The 21230-nt window shown below is 50.7% G+C and overlaps 1 protein-coding gene across 1 annotated transcript in view; it reads left to right on the top strand.

The window, feature by feature from the left end:
* Positions 1-14773, top strand: part of RBM28 (RNA binding motif protein 28) — a 33096-nt gene extending 18323 nt beyond the window's left edge. The window contains exons 11-19 of the mRNA XM_002712070.5: positions 278-351; positions 1109-1244; positions 2571-2635; positions 4765-4923; positions 8579-8728; positions 9029-9103; positions 11287-11546; positions 12086-12185; positions 14236-14773. Of these exons, the coding sequence (XP_002712116.2) occupies positions 278-351; positions 1109-1244; positions 2571-2635; positions 4765-4923; positions 8579-8728; positions 9029-9103; positions 11287-11546; positions 12086-12185; positions 14236-14370 (1154 nt within the window). The 3' untranslated portion in view covers positions 14371-14773. The remainder of the gene's footprint in view (positions 1-277; positions 352-1108; positions 1245-2570; positions 2636-4764; positions 4924-8578; positions 8729-9028; positions 9104-11286; positions 11547-12085; positions 12186-14235) is intronic.
* The last annotated feature ends 6457 nt before the right edge of the window (positions 14774-21230 follow it).

Raw genomic sequence — 21230 nt, 5'->3', positions numbered from 1 at the left:
CATTTCCTGTGGATATTTCTTGTTAAGTAGAGAGATGATGAGACTGAAGTCCTAAGAAGCATTAGAGGGGAAGGAAGCAAAGGTAAAATTTCACTGAGAGCAAGTGACTATCAGTCCCTGACATAGTACCTGACACAGTGCCGAGCTCCTTGGACTTAAAAAGTGGATGCCGCCTATCCCTACCCCGCCCACTCGGTGTCAAGCTTCGACTTGGAGTGTTGCCTTTGGCTTCCTGGTGGGCCATGGGAGTTTTTTTGTGTGTGTGTGTCTTGTGTAGGTTGTGCATTTGCCCAGTTCACGACTCAAGAAGCCGCTCAGAAGTGCCTGGCAGCTGCTTCTCCAGAGGTTGAGGTAGGAAAGACATGTCCTTTACCCTGTGTCTAGAGAGGGTGGCTCCCAGGGCCATCTGACCTTTACACGAAGCCTTGTTATTGTTATTATCAGTAATAGTAGCATTTAGTGAACACTTTGTGTGTGTAGGCACTGAACTTGATTGCATTACCTATTTAATCACTGTATCAGCCCTGCGAGGTCTGTAGAATTAGCCCTGTATTTCATAGACGAGGAATCAGGTCGAGTAATGTATCTGAATTTACTGATGGCCATCTGTGTGTCCACCTCTATTCTAGACTGAGGACATGAAAGACTGAGACAAGAAGGTATAAGGCTGTGTTTCACGTGGAGTAAATGTTTGAGAGAGAAAGTGGGTGACGGAGAATTTTTCTGTGTGTGTAAAATGTTTTAAGTTATTCTGTATTGCCATTATCCCATAAATTCTCATAAGTAGACAATGTTGTACTACTTTGTTAGCTTTCTTAAGATTACTAAAAAATTTTATTGCAGATCATTTTCCTCAGTTTGGGCCTACTTTGGAAATTAATCAGCTCCCATGAAGTAACTTACTTTCTGCTGCCTACTCTAAGTATACATGTGGCCTTCTCACAGCTGTACAGCGCTTGTGAGGCTCAGTGATCCACTCGTGGCCACTGGTGGGCTGCAACTCGGTGGCACTCAGATTCCACAACACACTGGGTTCCCTCTCCTTGGGATTCCTTGTCCTTAGTTCCTACTTGTGTATCTTAAGAGAGACGTTGCCATCTCGTAACAGGGTGGTGGTCTTAAGTTGGACGGCCGACAGCTCAAGGTTGACCTGGCAGTAACCCGTGATGAGGCTGCCAAGCTCCGGACAAAGAAGGTGAAGAAGCCGACTGGAACCCGGAACCTTTATCTGGCCCGAGAAGGCTGTGAGTAGTGCAAGGGAGCCGTGAATCTGGCTTCTAAGTGGCTGGCCCTGTGCCCTGACAGGGATCCAGGAATACTGTGTTTTGAAGCATGTTTCAAATTAAAAACCCAAATGTCCTATTTAACAGTGTTACACATATCATTATCCCACTTTAGTGGATGTGGCTTCCCGCTAGGAGCCATCACCCATTTTTGGGATTAGCCAGTCTTGTTCTCCTTTCTGCCTGGATGCCTTCAGACCTTCCCATTAGAGGTTTGGCAAGGCAAAGAGGGAAGAAAACTCAAATTACCTCTGCCTCTTGTCATCAGTTCTAATAAGAGGTTTTCTGAAGGAGTTGAAAAGTATGACTTAAATTACTCTTGGACTGTTTATGGATGAAAATGTGTATGCTGTCCCTTTCCCATAATGGCAGAAGGATCATCAGACATTAGCTTCAAGTTAAATAATCGCTTTTTCCCAGTCACAGTATTTATCAGCTTACTGCCCGCCCAGCTGCACAGTCGGGGCTGGTAATGCTACTCCGTTAGCCTTTGATATTGGGCGTCTGCGGCAGTGTAACTGTTTTCCGGACTGGCTCATCTCACTGCTGAGTATTGGCCCCCTCCCCAGTACACGAGCAGCATGAGATTCCAGGGGCAGATTCCAGGTAGAACATTTGCATTCTTTTATTCTTTTTTAAGATTTACTTTATTCGAAAGGCAGAGTTACAGAGAGGCAGAGGTAGAGAGAGAAAGTCTTCCATCTGCTGGTTCATTTCCCAATTGGCCATAATGGCTGGAGCCGAGCCGCTCCAAAGCCAGGAGCCAGGAGCCCCCTCCAGGTCTCCCTCGTGGGTGCAGGGGCCCAAGGATCTGGGTCACCTTCTGCCTTCCCAGGCCATAGCAGAGAGCTGAATCAGAAGTGGAACAGCCAGGACTTCAACTGGCACCCGTATGGGATGCTGGCACTACAGGCAGTGGCTTTACCTGCTACGCCACAGCACTGGCCCCTATTTTGCATTCTAAATGCTGAAAATGTCCTTAATTTCAGGATTTCCTCCAGGATTTCCTTTCCATCTGACTTTGCTTATGTCCATGAAGCTTCTGTGAGGGAAGAGAAGGAAAAGAGGAATAAAATCCCCAAATGTTGAGAGTTTTAGTCCTTGAGAGCAGCTCTGAGCCCAGCTTAGCCCTGTAGCCTATTTCTGGATCTAACCAAGTGCCACCATGTCCTGGCCAACAGAGTCCTCTGGGCCCGTACAGAGTTTGCATCATTCAACTCACATTCCTCCTGTTGCTCAATGAGAATCCCCTTGGTGATGTCTTGGCCTTTTTCCCTCTTTCTGCAGTGATTCGTGCTGGGACGAAGGCTGCCGAGGGTGTGAGTGCTGCTGATATGGCCAAGAGAGAACGGGTGAGCAGATAAGGCCCCGCCGTGAGGTTCTGCGTGACTTCTGAGTTCAGTGAAAAGCAATTAGTGAGTGCTTGCTGTGCTGTCAGAGAGCCATGTCTAGGTCACAGAGTCTGCTCACTGTGTTTCACACGGGGGGAACAGCAAGTGACCCACCTAGACACTTAGAGGCTAGCCAGTATAAACCCCGGGTAATGTCAGAAAGCCCAGTCTGGACTGGAGTTATTAGGGAAGGGAAGAGACACAGGTCTTGGAAGGGATTCCTGTCTTCAAGTTGTAAAATCATTTTAGGAGAAATCCGTGTTATAGGAGTTTCCCCTGTTAGCTGGTACTGTTGAAGTCCCTTTGCTGCTGGGTAGTGGTGGTTCCCAGTAATTTTTACTTTTTCCCATGTAGCTTACATCCCAGAAGCTAAGCCAGTCTAGCATGGTGAAGATGCATAACCATTAACAGAATTAGCTGTGGAACCTGGAAGTGGAGAAGACACTGAACAGGGGCGACATATGCTGACAGCAGAGCAGTGTGTCCTTCAGCCCACATGCATCCCAGACTAGCTCTCGACTGTTTGGATAGTGAGCATCTGGAAATCATGATATTGGGGGTGCATTCTGACCATAGTGCAATAATGACTTATTTAATTTGAGAACTAATTTTGCTAGCACAGAGCTCACTAGCCTAGATGTGTGCGTTACAGATTCACAGCAGGCACAGCTTTTTCTAAGAGCAAAGTAGCCTGTTGAACCTTGACGTGGTGCCCGCTTTAGCTGTCCCTTTAATCCTCTCTTCCAAAGTGTGTATTCTGTGATCTGGTGGGAACTTTCACCAGATAAGAAGCAGCGAGTCTGAGAAGACTTGATAAGAAGAAATAATTAATTGTAAACTATTTTCTCCCCACCTCGTTTCAAAAAACAAATTAGGAGATGTCATCCATCATCTCATTCCGGAGAGGGTGTCTGCGGCAGCATGGTCACTGGCTTCCATTGCCTCAGGGTGGCAGAGTGGGGACAGGACAGTGCCCCTTCCAGTGTTCAAGTCCATTTCCTTTCAGAAGGACTGGGTCATGTTTGAGTTGAGAAGATGAGAACTGATGATAGCCTCACTATGATTTGCTATGTACTCTGGGTCAACTTGCTTTTTTTTAAAATTTATTTATTTTTATTTTTTATTTTTTTGACAGAGTGGACAGTGAGAGAGAGAGACAGAGAGAAAGGTCTTTTTTCTGTTGGTTCACCCCGCCAATGGCAGCTGCGGCCGGCGCGCTGCATGGTCTGCATGGTCTCCCATGCGGGTGCAGGGCCCAAGCACTTGGGCCATCCTCCACTACATTCCCGGGCGACAGCGGAGAGCTGGACAGGAAGAGGAGCGACCGGGACAGAATCCAGCGCCCTGACCGGGACTAGAACCCGGTGTGCTGGCGCCGTTAGGCAGAGGATTAGCCTATTGAGCCGCGGCGCTGGCCTTTTATTTTTTTGAAATTCAGATTTATTTATTTGTAAGGCAGAGTTAGGTAGGGGGTGGGGTGGGCAGACAGAGAGAGGGAGATCTTCCATACACTGGTTCACTCCACAAATGACCACAATGACCAGGGCCGGACCAGGCTGAAGCCAGGAGCCTGGAACTCCATCTGGGTCTCCCACATGGGTGGCAAGGGCCCGACAACTTGGGCCATCTTTGGCTTTCCCGGGTGCATTAGCAGGGAGCTGAATCGGAAGTGGAGCAGCTGGGACTTGAACCTGTGCCCATACGGGATGACAGTGGGCCAGCTTTTGAGCTAGGAATTTTTTTCTGTTATTTCATTTTGGCCTCACATTAGTGCTAAAAGGCTCATATTATATGTGGATCTGCAGTTCCATGTTATAGGTGGAAAACTGAGGCTTAAAATGTCTTGTAACTTCTCCATTTAGGGATGACTTTGTGATTCAGCTCTGACTCCAGAGCCATGGTCTTGCTGGCCCACCATCTTGCCTGCATGAACCTATGCTGGGCATTATACAGCTGCAGGGTGGACAGTTGTTTCCCTTTCTCTAGGTGTGGTTAGAGTAGGTGGGGTCGTGGTACTTTTGCTTAGGAGAATTGCTAACTTGCCTTTTCAAAGGGTGGGATGTTCTGTTAACAGTGTGTTATTCTCTTAGTTTGAGCTACTGAAACACCAGAAACTCAAGGACCAGAATATCTTCGTCTCTCGGACCAGGCTCTGCCTGCACAACCTGCCAAAGGCTGTGGACGACACACAGCTCAGGAAGCTGCTGCTCAGTGCCACTAGAGGCGAGAAGGGGGTGCGCATCAAGGAGGTGAGAACTGGCCCTGCTCCATCAGAACTTGGGTCCTCCTGTGTCAGAGTGAACATCTGTTTCAGGCCCTGGTGTCAGCAGAGCCGTAGATTTTCTTCTGGACTCTTCAGCAGGCAAGGTGGAGTTCAGCAGTTTTCTTGTTTTTTCTTTTTCTAAGAACTGTCTTTCGCCTCTGACCAGATTGCAGCAGACTCTGAGGAAGTCTGTGTCCGCAAGAATCCGTCTGTTAAATGTCTCAGCATTCTAACTAGGCATTGACATGTGAGTTTTCTTGCAGAGAAAATAATCTGGGTACTTTACTCTTTTTTTTTTTTTAAAGATTTTATTTATTCGAAAGACAGAGTTACAGAGAGAGGTAGAGACAGAGAGAGAGGTCTTCCATCTACTGGTTCACTCCCCAAATGGCCGCAATGGCCAGAGCTGTGCCGATCCAAAGCCAGGAGCCAGGAGCTTCCTCCGGGTCTCCCACGCGGATGCAGGGGCCCAAGGATTTGGGCGATCCTCCACCGCTATCCCAGGCCATAGCAGAGAGCTGGATCGGAAGAGGAGCAGTCGGGACTAGAACTGGCGCCCATATGGGCTGCCGGTGCTTCAGGCCAGGGCGTCAACCCGCTGAGCCACAGTGCTGGCCCTGGTACTTTACTCTTCAGAAGAGCCTTTTACTGCCAGGTAGGCTTGCCTGTGGTAGGAACGCCCTGGGCTGAGCACATAAAACCATGCGGGTCTTCATCAGTTGCATTAGGCTCTGAGTACCGAAACCTCTCCTGGGCCCCTGCTGTGCCCCATGTGTGTGGTCACACTTGTTATTGCACTGACCTGAAGTTGTCAGTCCTTTCTCCCCATCAGACTGAGCTCTTCGAGGGCTAAAATTCTCCTCCTTTCTTGGCATAGTACCTGATACACAGTAATCCCTAATTGGTATTTTATTTGTTCACTTAAATGAGGGACAGAGAGACAGACACAAAGAGAGAGCTCCCATGCACTGGTTTACTCCCCAGGTAACTGCACTGGCCAGGGCCGGAGCCTGGGCTGAAGCCGGGAGCCGGGAACTCAATCCAGGTTTCCCCGTGGGTCACAGGAACCCAAATATTTGAGTTATCACCACTGCTTCCCAGCATCTGTGTAAGCAGGAAGCTGGAGCCAGGAGTCAAACCAGGCACTCCAGCATGGGCTGTGGGTGGTTTTACTGCTAGGCTAAATGTCTGCCCCAGGCTTTGTTTGAAAAGTACCATTGCCAGTGTTTGAGGCCTACTTTGCTCTGTTTCATCACCATAAACTGTTTTGATCCCTGAAAGCCTTTTCAGAATGTCTTGTTGGTGTTTGGGAGATTATGTGAGAGAATATGAATAGATCAGCACATATCTCATGCCACCCTTAGTAAAATGGCTCAATTTGTTACTGACATAGGAATCAGTTGTATATCTATATCCTCTTCCATGTACATTTAATGTCTGTGCATTTAAACCTGTTGTAATTCAGAAAAATTTATGTGTGTTCTACAGTATTTGCATTAGATTGAATTTTTCTCTTAATTCTTTTTTTTTTTAAAGATTTATTTTATTTATTTGAAAGAGTTACAGTGAGAGGTAAAGACAGAGAGAGGTCTTCCATCCGCTGGTTCACTCCCCAGCTGGCTGCAACAGCCAGAGCTGTGCTGATCCGAAGCCAGGAGCCAGGAGCTTCCTCCAGGTCTCCCACATGGGTGCGGGGCCCAAGGACTTTGGCCATCTTTCACTGCTTTCCATAGCAGAGAGCTGGATCAGAAGAAGAGCAGCTGGGACTCAAACCGGCGCCCATATGGGATGCTGGCACCTCAGGCCAGGGCTTTAACTCACTGCGTCACAGTGCCAGCTCCTCTTAATTCTTTTTTTTTTTTATTTATTTTTTATTTTTTTTATTTTATTTATTTATTTTTTTTTTATTTTTTTTTTTGATAGGCAGAGTGGACAGTGAGAGAGAGAGACAGAGAAAGGTCTTCCTTTGCCGTTGGTTCACCCTCCAATGGCCGCCGCTGCAGCCAGCGCACCGCGCTGATCCGATGGCAGGAGCCAGGAGCCAGGTGCTTTTCCTGGTCTCCCATGGGGTGCAGGGCCCAAGCACCTAGGCCATCCTCCACTGCACTCCCTGGCCATAGCAGAGAGCTGGCCTGGAAGAGGGGCAACCGGGACAGAATCCGGCGCCCCGACCGGGACTAGAACCCGGTGTGCCGGCGCCGCAAGGTGGAGGATTAGCCTATTGAGCCACGGCGCCGGCTCAATTCTTTTTTTAAAGATTATTTATTTGAAAGACAGAGTTGAGGGCAGCAGGGGAGGCAGATGTATCCCGTGTTCACTCCTCAAGTACCTGCAACAACCAGGGCTGGGTCAGGCCAAAGCCAGGAGCCTGGAACTCCATCCAGATCTCCAGTGTGAGTGGCAGGGGCCTAAGCACTTGGGCCATCTTCTGCTACTTCCCCAGGCTCATTGGCAGGGAGCTGGATTGGAAGTAGAGCAGCTCAAACTTGCACTTACTGTCTGTGACTCTGCCTCTCACTTAAATAAACGAATCTTTTAAAAAAAAATCTATTTTTTTGAAAGAACAACAGAGAGGGAGGACAACAGACAAAGAGGGACACACACACACACACACACACACACACACACAGATATCTTCCATCCACTGATTCACTTCCTCAGATGGCCACAACAGCCAGGTCTGGGCCATACTGAAGCCAGGAGTCAGGAGCTCTGTCCTGGTCTCTCACTTGGGTGATGGAGGCCCAAGTACTTGGGTCACCTTCTGCTGTCTCTCCAGGTGCATTAGCAGGAAGCTGGATCGGAACTGGAGTGGCCAGGACTAAAGCCGCGCTCCAGTATGGGATGCTGGTGACTCAAGTGGCGGCTTAATCTGTGCCCCACGCTGGGTAGTAGGCACCCAGAGAGTAGGCGTTTAGAGGACGGGAACCTCACTGAATGCCTTCCTGACAGTGCAAGGCTTGGCGTAGATACTGGACGTAAACCAAATGTAGCATCCAGTTGTCCCCTGTGCTTAACTCCTCCATTACATGGGCATGACAGCTTCTATGAGTGGTAGTGTATAAACATGATTGGTTTCCTGAAGGTATCTTACCGTACCTCAGTTTGCTAGGATTCCTACTATATGCAGCTGAACAATTTGGGGAAAATTCATGCCAGAGTAGATTGGACTTCCAGCAGAGCTGAAGCCTTGTCCTGCGTGTTAGGAAGGCTCTTTCCTACCCTGAAAGGTCTGTCTTATTTGAAGCCACCAGGCATTCCTTCCTGTTTCAGTAGTTTCCTTCCTGGGAGCTTTCTTCTGCACTAAGATCCACCGTCTCCATCCTCAACAGTCACTGTCACAAAGCTTAGAATAGCACACACCTCCCAGCTGTATGTCTTGTGAACAGGTGGCTCTTCCAAGTTTTCCTTGGGAGGTTTTATTTTATTGTATGCTTATTTGTAGATGTGCGTCGATGTCTGTAAACTGTTCGGGGTAGGTGTACTCTATATAAGATGGGCACTCCTAAGTGTTACTCTGGTACAATATAATTGAAGTCTGTTTTTCCGTCACCTGATTTCTTACAGAATCTGTTACAGCAGCTCATGCCAGGCAAGACTTCTTACTCTGAAGACTGACTGTTTTCTTATTCTACTCGTAGTGCAGGGTGATGCGAGACCTGAAAGGCGCCCACGGGGCAGTGAAGGGCCAGTCCCTGGGCTACGCCTTTGCGGAGTTCCAAGAGCATGAGCATGCGCTGGGAGCCCTCCGCCACATCAACAACAACCCCGACATCTTCGGGCCTCAGAAGGTGAGCCTCGCCCCTGGGGGGATCCGTTCCTGGGGCCACTCGCCTTCATGCCGTGCCCTCTGCATTTGAATGGCGGGAAGAGTGGCAAGGGTGGATGGGAAGGGGGGTGAGCGGTGGGTCCAGGCGATAAGGGGATGAGAGGGAACTATTTTAGAGAGACTGCTTGCGAAAGTGGCCCTTCCCTTCAAGAGGTGAGCATTGCAGAAGAAGAGAAAGGAGTGGCGGTGGGGGACCGCTCAGCTCGCTGGCCTCAGAGCTTCAGGAGTCTAATGAATGACGTCCTGTCTCCCCCCGCTGCAGAGACCGATAGTGGAGTTCTCCTTGGAGGATCGGAGGAAGCTTAAAGTGAAGGAACTGAGGATGCAGCGCAGCCTGGTGCGGAGCTTTCAATGCCCCTCTTCTTCCGAAGGATGCACCGCAGCTTCTGTTTTGTTCAGTTTGTGATTCCGCGCCAGGAAAGCTGGTTTTTTGTTACCCTCTTCCTGATACGCTCCAGGCTGTCTCTCCTTTGGTGGCCCACTTGTGACAGTGCCACGAGAGAAGGGAAGGACGGGGAGGAGAAGCAGACCCCCGTTACTGCCCTGGGCGGTTCTTGTGCAGCGTTTGGTGATGATGAGTGTCACGCTTAGTGGCCAGCCTGAGGTTTGACAGTACCTGTAGTTGCCAGCTGTCCTCTCTTTAATTCTCCTTTCATCTCTTGTGGTGCCTGATGGTTTGGTCCTGTTTTGAATCTACTGTGGTACAGAGGGCAGAGCAAATGCACGCTCACGCTCGGACTCTGGCTCTGCTCGTCCCTTGGCACATTGTTACCTCTCTGAACTTCAGTATGTAAATGGGTGAAAGATCTTCGCGTCCCATGGTTGATGAGGATTAAATGAGATACCACATGTCACTGCCTCGCATAGCACGTGGCAACACCACGGTCCAATACTCATTTTCTTATCCACCATCCTCCAGGACACACAGGCCAGATTACTCTAGATTCCATAACTCTCTCAGCTCTCATCAGTACGACACCTCAGCTTGCACAAATAGCAGCTGTTTGTAGTCTTGGTGTGTGCCTAGAGCATGGCCAAGAGGTGAGTGATTCCAGTGGCTAAGACAGTGGTTCTGGGTGGGAAGCCTTGGGATCTGGCTGGGAGGCCCTGGGATCTGGCTGTTGTTTGAGACAGCTTTGTTCCAGATAATGGAATCGTTACTGCCCACAGCCATGGCTTTGAGGGGGTTCTGAAGCCGCAGCCTTCTTAACCATCCAGATTGCGTCACTTGTTGCCTCCACTACTCTTACATGCAGGTGCTGTTCTGTGGATTGTCCTCTCTGACTCACTTTCCATACTCAGATGACCCTTCCTCAAGTCCTTCTCCCTCTCCTCTTGAAAGGGATAAGCCCTTGTCACTTGGATTCTTAGGAATTCCCTCAAACCATCTTGGTTTCTACTGTGCTTTGCAGGTGTGTCTCACGTCTCCAGGAGGCAGTAAGTCCCAAGAGGGAAACACTCTGTTCTCTGCTTTTGTGTTGTCACCACTCATCAACAGACAGGCATGCAGTGGGCGGATACTCGGTGTGGCTTGTGTCGGTGAACCTGTCTGGATTTTGACGATGAAAGGGCAAAATGATGCACTTGTTACATTAATTTCACTTGAATCTTCTTTTCCTTCCACCTCAGTGCAGATAAATCTGGAACATTCTTTGTGTCTTCCCACAGCACCATTTCCCTGTCATCTTCATTTGTTCCGTCTGGCGTGCTCTTTTGTTTATGTCCGTCCGAGTTTCTGCCATGTCATTTTCTTCTCTCTGAAGAAATGTGTGTAGTGTTTCTTGCAAGGTGGGTATACTGGTGAGACTACCTCAGTTTTTGTTTGTCTGAGAAAGTCTGTATTTCTCCTGCACCTTTTGAAGGATTAGTTCATTGGAAATAGAAGTCTAGGTTGATGATTTTGTTTTTCCTTCAAAACTTAAATATCCCTCTCCACACTCTTCTTGATTTCACAGTTTCTGAAGAGAAATTGTACGGAATCTTGTCCTTACTCATCTATAAATAAGATTTTTCCCACCTTGGCTTCTTCTATGATTTTACCTTTGATTTTCTCCAGTGTGACTGATAGGTGTAGCATTGGGTAGGGGTTATCACTGTGATATATTCCCTGAGCTCCTGGATCTGTGGGTTAATGTCTGATTTTGAAAAATTCCTTTTGTTAAGGATTTTAGTTCAAATTCTCTAGCTTCTTTCTTTCTTCTTATGGTATTCCCCTTCCATGTATGTTATACCATGTGTAATTGTCCCCTGCTGCTGGCTTTTGAGTCTGGGGTGAGCACCCCCTCCCCTCGTTGTGTGTTAAGGGAGGGAAGTGGCTGTGTTGTGCCCCCACTCAGTAGCTGCCTGTTACTGTGCTGTGATCCTGTGAGTCACTTGGCTTCACTCCGCTGTGGTCTGCAACGTGTGGAGGACAAAGCCCCCTTCTTTGACCAGGCTCCCATCAAGCTCCTCCTCGGTTGAGTATTTTCCACAAACACACCTCGTCCTGAAACCAGGTGGCTTGTTTCTTGCTTTCTGCAGCAAAAAGTGAAATCCAAGCCTTCAACCAACGAACCCCAGAAGGAGCCACCAAAGCCTGCAAAAGGCAAGCAGCAGCAGAAGGGAGCTCAAAGTCGCGCCGTGGAACACAGCAAGCCACCCTCCAAGCAGAAGGGGAAGGCAGGCTCTACTAACTGGATGGGCTTCCAGACCAAGGAGGAAGTGGAGCAGGTGGAGCTGCCCGATGGGAAGAAGAGAAGAAAGGTCCTGGCGCTCCCCTCGCACCGAGGCCCCAAGATCAGGTGAGCTGCAGGTCTGTCTTTGCTTAGCTCTCTTCCTCCTTGTGGCATTTGCTGGGTGAAAGTGATGCTGAGTGCTGTGCCAGACCCATAAGGAAGGGGAATACATACACAGTCCTGCAACGGGGAGGTGGCGCCCTTGGGCCAAAGGTCACTGGCAGAGGGGATCCCGGAGCAGGCTTCTGGGGCCGGCTTTTGTGCCATTTGTCTCCTGTCTTCCTCTGTCAGCTGAGGCCACATACTTGACGTTCATGTAGTTTCTGTTTGGGGCAACAGGTCAGTGCTATGTAAAATAGTCAATTTTTACAAAATATTTGTTAAATTAATGAAGGTCTTTGAGGTTCTCATGAGGTCTTAAGCAAACATAAAAAGCAAAAACAATAATCCTACAAAGGTTGAGCCATAGCACAGTCTGGCATGACTTAACCTCTCACGGGCTCAGAGAGCGCCAGTGTGTAGAAGGGCATTTTCCTTGGCCTGAGACAACTTACGGGTGCTGTGTGGAGAAAGGACGCAGGCTGACACTCGCCATCTTATTTCAGGTTACGGGACAAAGGCAAGGTGAAGTCCCTCCCTCCCAAGAAGCCCAGGCCCCAGGTAAACCAGCTGAAGCAAGAGAAGCAGCAGTTTTCTTCTAAGCAGGTGAGTTGTGCCGGGCATCCATCTTTGCGATGGCGAGGTCCCTGGGCTGGCAGCCACTGTCCTACCTTGGCTGGTTGAGCAAAATGAAAAGCCTTGGGAAAGTGAAGAGAAAAGCAAATCAAACTGCCATCTGTCACTCCGCTGTGACAGTCACCTAGTCCCCGAGCGTGCTTCCCCCACCAGGGTATAAGGAAGCAAGCCCCACTTCACATGTAAGTGCGCCTCCTGTGGCAGGAGATCGGTCGCTCAGGGAAACCTCAGAGTGCGCCTCTGACTGACCAGGCTGTAGCACACTCAGCATGCCATTCTCATGTCTGCTGAAATGAATAAGAAGCCATTAATATCATCTAGTTCACAGCCATCTTAGAATTGCCTCAGTTGCCTCAAAAGCATCTTTTATGCTTGGTTACTGCCAGTCAGGTCCCCAACAGAGTCCACACATTATATTCGTTTTTTAGGATTCTGCACTGCTTTTTCAGTCTAGAGTCTAGCCACTTGTTCCTGCCACCACCACCCTTTTTTCCATGCTGTTAATTTGCTGGAGAAACCAGGCCAGTTGCCTTTAGAATGCATTCCATTCCGATGGAGCTGCCAGCCTCCTTGTGCTGCCATTTGCCTTGTTTCTTCTGTGATATCTCATGTGCCTATCAATCGGTATTGAGTCGAAAGACTTGATCAAGTTCAGTTTTCTTGCCAAGAGTGTTTCATAGGTAGTTCCTTGTTTCCGTCCATCATGTATGGCACGTCATACCTGTCATACCTGGTTGCCCATTTGGCCTGATCCTAGGGCTTAGGGACCATCTGTCTTAGTCCTCCACTTACAAAGTTTTCCCCCATCAATCTTCCACCTAGTGGCTTTAGCATCCATTGATGAGTGTTATACAAATTCATTATTTCATTACTATAGAATGGTGATTTTCTATGATTTTTTAAAAATTTATTTGAGAGGCAGAGTTACAGACAGAGAGAAGGAGAGACAGAGGTCTTCCATCCTCTGGTTCACTCCCCAGATGGCCACAATGGCCAGAGCTGAGCTGATCAGAAGCCAGGAGCCAGGAGCTTCTTCCAGGTCTCCCACGTGGGTGCAGGGGCCCAAGCCTTGGGGCATCTTCTACTGTTTTCCCAGGCCATAGCAGAGAGCTGGATTAGAAGAGGAGCAGGTGGGACATGAACCAGTGCCCAGTGGGATGTTGGAGCTGCAGGTGGAATAGCTATGGTTGTCTACTTCCTTGGTGACCAAGGTTTCTAGTACTGTGACCTCCTGAGTTTGCGGGTACTGGGTTGACTCGTTCCGGTCGAAGGCTGTCGTTTCCTTGCCGTGTGTTGGCAGCTGAAGCCCCGGCAGGGCGGTTCCTGAGACTTCTGACACGCTCTTGTCTTCGGCAGTGTCCTTGCTTGTTTCTGAAATCCACACCTGGTTTTTCATAGTAACATTTTCCATGAACCTTTAAAGACGCCTCACACGACAGGATGTCCAGACTCGTCTGTAGATTTCTTTTCTAGTCCTGGCGTTAGGCATTTTCCCAAGGAACTCTACTTCCTTTCAGTAGAAAATTGCATGCAGCTTCTTGAGCAGGTAAGGTCAGACTTTCTTCTCCTCTTTCCTGTTTCCCTTAAGGTAAAAAGAAGCATTTGGTTTCCATCCCACTCAAGAAATCTGTCTCTGGCAAATCTGTAACCCTGCACTATTATAGGAAACCTATCTCTGAAATCCCATGGGTAGTGTTCTTGGTAAAGAAGCAAGGATGCTTAAACCCGAGGCTGACTCATCCGGATCGACATTAAAGTGAACTTTTGGTAGCTGGAGTCAGAGAGGCCTCCGAGCGCCAGATAACACTCTGGTTGGCCCTGTACTCACACAGCTGTGGCCCAGTTTCTTGCCAGTGGACGGTGCCTCTTGGACTTGCATCTCTACGCGCTCACTGGAAATCTGCGTCTTTCTTGTGGACCTTGGTATCTGTGCCTGCTTCTGTTCTCTCCCAGGTGGTCTGCGAGAAGGTGGTATTCAGTGTTTGAAGTGGATTATCTCGTGTTTCCTTTTTATTTGTAGGTTCCTAAGAAGAAAGCTAAGGGAAACAAGGCAGAAATCCACTTCAACCGGCTGGTCGAACAGTATAAACAGAAACTCCTGGGGCCTTCCAGTGGGGCACCCCTGGCCAAGAGGAGCAAGTGGTTTGACAGTTGACGACGTCAGCAGGCTGGGCGTGGAGCAGGCTCGTGTGCGTCTTGCTGAAGCTCCCAGGCCTCCCCTCCCCGTGTCTCTTCCTGAGGGCAAGAAGATGCTGAGGGCGTGGCCACCCGCCATGAGGCTCCCTGGGCTGTGCACATCTGAACTTGGGCCCCGCCTCCGGTGCGTGGTTGGTTAGCCACAGAGACAGACCCGAAAACGTCGTGGTCCTTGTGTATTGTCCAGAGTGTTTTGTGAAGTTATGTCTTCAATTATCCATTTTATTCAGTGTTTCTCGAATGGGGACGATTGTAAAAAGCATTCTGGAGTGGTGAATTTTTTAAGAAGTCTGTTTGGTTAAGCATCTCCTCTAAATGAAATGTTGTTTAGCTTTCTAAATAACAGACTATCATTTCTAATATAGGTGAATCCTGTATTACTTGTGAATGTTTTTGACGTGCCTAACTAATTCAACTAATAACACCTGTGTACCAGACCATTGACCAAGTAAGAGCAGAGAAAAGTGCTTTCAAACCTAACGCAGCAGGTGGGAGACACTGGAAAGTAATCGAGGGCAGAGAGGCCTGGGGTGGGGGTGAGGGGGGGGATTGTCACCTAGTAGGAGTTTGCCCAGTAAGAGGGTTGTTGCTGGTGGTTGACTTTTAGCTGGTTTGCAGTGGCTCACGGACCCTGGCCTGGCCGGCGATGGCCTGCGTTTCCCTTAGAGGGCACCTCCTCTCAGGAACTCGGAGGGCTCGTGGGTGTGGCAGAGAAAGCGGGGAGCAGGAGGCCCAGGCTCTCGGCTCATTGCCATCCGGGCCTTTGAGTCAGATGTTGTCTCTATCTCTATAAGGATCTTGGTTTTCTCATCTGTAAAATACAGAATTAGACAGTGTTTTCTCTGATCCTTCCCAACCCTAACCGCTTTCCCTCATTCACTCCTATTCATATTCCTGTTACTCCTTTGTCAAAATTTGTAAAGGTGTTAGAGGATCTAGGGAGTGGTGAATATGTGAGAGTGAGGGTCCACCAGGGGGTGATGGCACAAGGAATGGGCTCTGAGGGGGACTCGCTGGGGGCAGACGAATCCCATGCCCAGATCCAAAAACCCAACCGGAGAGTTTCTGGTGGAAAGTTTGAGTCTGTGGATTTCGTCGGGTGGAGCGACAGGCTGGCCGCCACGTGTGTGTTGGCTCTGTTAGGCTGTGTTACTACACGTTGTGATGTCTCAAGTGAATGAGCTGCCGGTACTGCGAGCTGGTCACCTCACCTGTAAGACACACAGATGCCCGGGTTGGTGAAGGAAATCAAAAGGCCGGGTGGCAGCAGAGCTGGTCCTGAGTTGATCGTTGTTGAAACTGCTCACGGGTGAGCAGAGGTGTGGTGCTGCAAGAGGACTTCAGGGAGTTCCTGGGAACGTGGGGTCAGTAGATAAGTTTATTTGGTGCAAAGCATTTTGAAATGGGTGCATAGATTTTTTTCATAACATGCACTGTTTAGAGACCCTTTGTATTCTCCTGGCTTCTGTGAACATTTGAAATTTTCTGTAATAACAGAACAGTCAAGTGAGTGGCTGACGGAAGTAGTATGCACCTGCCTGCGATGAGAAATCTTGGGGTGGCATAGCTGGGGGTGCAGCCCAGGGGATGTGGAGGCAGCTGAGTGAAAGCCACGAGGGAGCCAGTTTTCGCTCAGTGTAGGGAAGAACTTAGCGTAGCTGTCTCAGGGGTGTGAGTCTGTCTCCGACTGTGGCACGGCCAGGGTGCTGTTCAGGGGCTCCACTGCCCGGCAGCTAAGGTGGAGGAGATGGTAAGGATCACCCGGCTCATTCGTATTTGGCCCCCAGGGTGACCAGAAGACTGGCCTCCGGTACCTCCCTGGTCCCTGAGGGCCCTCCTGGACACTCTCTGGCCATCCTGTCTGTAGTGACCTTCCTATACATGTCCTCACTAGTTCTGCACCTTGCGATGGCTCAGCTCCTGCCCTCCAGCGGTTTCTCATCCCACTTGATTGACGTTTCAGCTCCTTCCCACGGCACGCGGTGCCCTAGGTGCTCCAGCCACTCCGCGCACCCTCTCCGCTCCGTTCACGTTGGGCCACAGCGGCCTCCCCTCAGATCTCTAGACGTCACCACCTGGGCGCCTTTGCGTCTGCTCCCTCCGCTGGAGGGCTTTTCCTTCCGGCTCCTCCTGGAGCTCTTCCGGGGCCTCCCCACGCCCCACCCCGCGGAGTTTACTTACTTTCCAGCTCTACTCTGTATCTGACCTCGTTTCCTCAGAGTGTACTTTCTAAGGGGGACTTTGTCTTCTTGTTTGCTCTTGTAGACCCAGCAGCTGACCCTGGCATGTAGTAGGTATCAAATAATTGTTGAGAAAAGCATAAGGGAAGAAAAGAAGAAACAGGACTCAGTGGACATCGAAAATGTTAGGTGTGCAGTTCGGAGTTTTTGGTTCCCAAGGCCCGTCCAGTGCTGTAAGGGGTGGACGCTCTCACAGAAGTGTTGCTGAGCCAGGGACGTGACTGTGTCAGAGCAGTGTACCGGTGAACAGCTGACTGCACCAGATGCCCTTGACAGTGCAGACGAAGGAGGGCCGAGCGTCTGGCTTGGCCATCACGACACTGCTTGGAATGAACACATCCCATGTCAGGGTGCTTGGTTCAAGTCCCAGCTCTGCTCCCAACCTAGCGTCTTGCTACTATGCATCGTGGGAGGCAGCAGGGAACAGCTCTCAAGTACTTGGGTCCCTGACGCCCATGTGGGAGACCCAGGTTGGGTTCTTGGCACCTGGCCCAGCCCTGGCTGTTTGCAAGCATTTGGGGAGTGAGCCAGCAAATGGAAGCTTTCACCCCCCCCAACCCCCTGACTCCCTATTTCTCTTTGTGCCTTTCAAGTAAAATGAAAATAAATAAACAAAAAAATTTTGACAAAAGATGGATGAAGGAAAGGCCATAGAGATTAAACTTTCTGGAGAGCTCAAAAGAACAGGTGCTGTATATCCAAGGTCACTTTGAGACAGTGTGACTTGGAGAGTTTCAGATGCTGTTCAGTTGCCTGGCAACTCCTCTGTCCAGGGTGGTCTGCACGGTGTGGAGGAAGTGAGGTACTTAATCAGTCCGTCTGCCTCCCAGCTTTATAGAAACATATTTTCTTTATTTCTTTAAGATTTATTTATTTATTTGAAAGGTGGAGTTAGAGAGAGAGAGATCTTCCATCTGCTTGTTCACTCTCTAAATGGATGTAAAGGCCAGAGCTGGGCCTATCCAAAGCCAGGAGCCAGGAGTGTCTTATGGGTCTCCCAGGAGGGTTCAGGGGCCCAAACACTTGGACCGTCTTCCAGTGCTTTTCCCAGGCCATTAGCAGGGAGCTGGATCAGAAGTGGAGCAGCTGGGACATGACCCGGTGCCCTTGGGGGGTGCTGGCATCACGGGCAGTGACTTTACCCACTGCGTGCCTAGTGCTGGCCCCAGTTTCTTTGGCTTCTGATTCAGAACTGGAGCTCAGCTGTAGACGAGCTTCTGTGCCGGTGAAGGGGTGTGCTGAGCCGGCTGCAGGACCCCGGCGGGGAGCCAGTTCTGAGAGGGGGGCTGCAGGGTCACTGCCCGATGGAGCACCTGAACAAGGGCAGATCCCGTTGTCCTTGGACTTGTCCTTGCTGCCCAGAGCCTGCTGCCTCTCACGTGAGGGCAGACTTCCCTGCCACGGGTCATCCCTTCGTCTCCTCACTGCACATTTGGTGGAAGGAAAAGCCCTCTGTCCCTGAAGGCAGGGGCTGCGTGGCGCTCTTCCCACAGAGCCTGCAGGCCCAGCACTGACCTGCTCAACGCGGCGGGTTCATTCAGCATCGTGGGGCCCAGTACCGGGCATCCATTCCAGGCTTTGCTGGGCTCCCAAAGGACAACCAAGCCCCTTCCCAAGGTGATGTGCGCGGAAGGGTCCTAGAATACGTGTGATGGGAAAGACCAATAAAGTGCTCCTCCCGGTGCCCTGAACGCAGGGCCTGTGTTCTTTCGGCCTCGCTTTGTCCCTGCCAATCTGGACAGTTCTCTGGGTCCCTCCTCGCTGCTCGGATGCCACCCAGTATCACAGTCCAACTGCTCTCTGGGCACCTCCAGCGTCCCAGGCCATTGCGATCCCTCTTCATCCCCGGATCCTGCGCTGGCGTCCCCTCCCTCGACAAGACATAGGCTGCTGTCTTCCCAAGTAGGGTGCGAGAACTGGCGCCCTGTACCCCAGATCCTGGCATGTGACTGTCCCGAGTGATTAGTCCTTGATGATGATGAGGATGGCGACAGGGGCACCAGCCACTCGGATGTCCGCCACAGCTCTCCCTCCCCAGCCTCTGTTTCCCCTTTCTCTCTCCTTTCTTGCTCTGCCTCCTCTCTCATTGTCAGTGCTCAGCAGCGTCTCTCCCCTCCACTCCCCCTCATTTCCCTTCCTCTTTTCCCTGTGCTGTTGTCTGGGCCTCCATCCAAGAGCAACTCTCTTGAGATGTTGCTTAACCTGCCTCGTGCCCAGGGCCCTGGCACTCCTGTGCCCTGGCTGCCGAGGGACTCCCCGCTTTATGCACAGGGCTGCAAGAAGCCAGACTGGGAAACTCCCCGCTTCCTTTCCTCCTCTCCCCCGGGGCAGACACTTCATTGTCTGCATGCACTTTCCGGCCGAAAGGTCCTCCAGGCTGGGCCTTTGGTGACGTTTTCCCTTTGGGTGCTGCCACAGAGCAGATGCTATCTTCGTATTATGGCCCACGACAGGGAAGACCCCATTCTAGCACTTGGCACCTCCTCCCACCAAGGGCCGGGCCCAGAACGTTGTCCCTGTGCCACGTACAAGAGGCTCATGTTTCTCTTTTTAATTTTGTTTTAAAGATTTTATTTATTTTGAAAGAATAAGGGGAGAGAGAGAGAAAGAAATAGATCTTCCATTGGCTGATTCACTCTCCAAATGGCCACAACAGCCAAGGCTGGGCCAGGATGGAGCCAGGAGCTTCATCTGAGTCTCCCACGTGGGTGCCGGGGCCCAAGCACTTGGGACATCTTATACTGCTTCCCCAGGCCATAGCAGGGAGCTGGATCAGAAGTGGAGCAACTGGGATGTGAACCAGCGCCCACATGGGATCCTGGCGTCAGAGGCAGCAGCTTTACCTACTGTGCCACAGCAACAGCCCTGAGGTGCATGTTTGTAATAAGATAACACGTGTTTGAAAGCACCCTGCCAGCCTCTCCCCCTTCAGTAGCACAGGGGCCGTCAGCTGCCACAGGGTGTAAAGTTGTCCAAGCCCTCAGCGCCCCACCAGCTCTCAGCAGGGGTCTGGGGAGCAAAGCAGGCCTGTGCTGCTGCCTTGGTGGGCGGTGCCACAAAGAAGATGAGGAACAATTCTTGGAGGCAGAGTGCCTCGGCCCCTCCCAAGCCAGCGGTGTCCACTTGAAGTCCAAAAGTGGCCCCCGTCACCAGCTTGGCAAGAGGAAAACCTGTCCCCCTTACACTTGGAGCAAGTGCTCCTGGGAAACTGGGGCTGGCCCGGTGCAGCTGCACTCCCCTGCCTGGCCCCACCGACAGAGCCTCCTTGGTGGGCTCAGTGTCAGTGAGCCATCCCACCTGTCCTCCCACTGACCAGGAGCCCCGTCCCCTCACTGAATCTGATTGTCATAACAAGTGTTTGTAGTCTGACTGTGTCAAACTATGGCTAAATTACAGCCCTGGTGGCCGGCGCCGTGGCTCACTTGGTTAGTCCTCTGCCTGCGGTGCCGGCATCCCATATAGGCTCCAGGTTCTAGTGCCGGTTGCTCTTCTTCCAGCCCAGCTCTCTACTGTGGCCTGGGAAGGCAGTGGAGGATGGCCCAAGTGCTTGTGCCCTGCACCCGCATGGGAGACCAGGAGAAGTACCTGGCTCCTGGCTTCGGATCGGCACAGCGCTGGCCATAGCGGCCATTTTGGGGGTGAACCAATGGAAGGAAGACCTTTATCTCTGTCTCTCTCTCACTGTCTAACTCTATCTGTCAAATAATAAAAAAAATTACAGCCTTGCAGACACAAGAGCTGGCAAAACATCAACAAAAAACATTCTTTTTCTTTCTTTTTTTAGAAGATTTATTTGAAAGGCAGAGAGAGGGAGAGACAGAGAGAGATCTTCCATCTTCTGGTTCACTTCCCAAATGGACGCAACAGCCAGGGCTGAAGCAGGAGCCTAGAACTCCATCTGGGTCTCCCACATGGGTGAGAGGGGCCCAGACACTTGGGCCATCTTCCACTGCTTCCCCATTGGGCTGTCCTCCGCTGCTTTCCCAGGTACATTAGCAGGGAGCTGGATCAGAAGTGGAGCAGCCAGGACTTGAACCAGTGCTCTGTGGGAAGCCCACATCACAGGTGGCAGCTTAAACAGCTGTGTCACAACACTGCCCCTGACAAATGCATCCTTTAAAAATCAACTGGTGGCTGGCGCCGCGGCTCACTAGGCTAATCCTCTGCCTGCGGCACCGGCACACCGGGTTCTAGTCCCGGTCAGGGCGCCGGATTCTGTCCCGGTTGCCCCTCTTCCAGGCCAGCTCTCTGCTGTGGCCCAGGAGTGCAGTGGAGGATGGCCCAAGTGCTTGGGCCCTGCACCCCATGGGAGACCAGGATAAGCACCTGGCTCCTGGCTTCGGATCAGCGCGGTGCGCCGGCCTCAGCGCGCCAGCCGCGGCGGCCATTGGAGGGTGAACCAACGGGAAAAGGAAGACCTTTCTCTCTGTCTCTTTCTCTCTCACTGTCCACTCTGCCTGTCAAAAAAAAAAAAAAAAAAAAATCAACTGGTGACGCAGAGTTATAGTAAAGGGCATTGCATATTTGATTATCGTACATTGTATGCTGGCATCCCCAGCAATGAAACACGTAGGACGCT

Source organism: Oryctolagus cuniculus, chromosome 3, assembly GCF_964237555.1.
Source record: "Oryctolagus cuniculus chromosome 3, mOryCun1.1, whole genome shotgun sequence".
In the NCBI taxonomy this organism is placed as follows: domain Eukaryota; kingdom Metazoa; phylum Chordata; class Mammalia; order Lagomorpha; family Leporidae; genus Oryctolagus; species Oryctolagus cuniculus.
The sequence above is the reverse complement of the archived record's forward strand: the minus strand, read 5'-3'. Positions and strand labels throughout refer to the sequence as shown.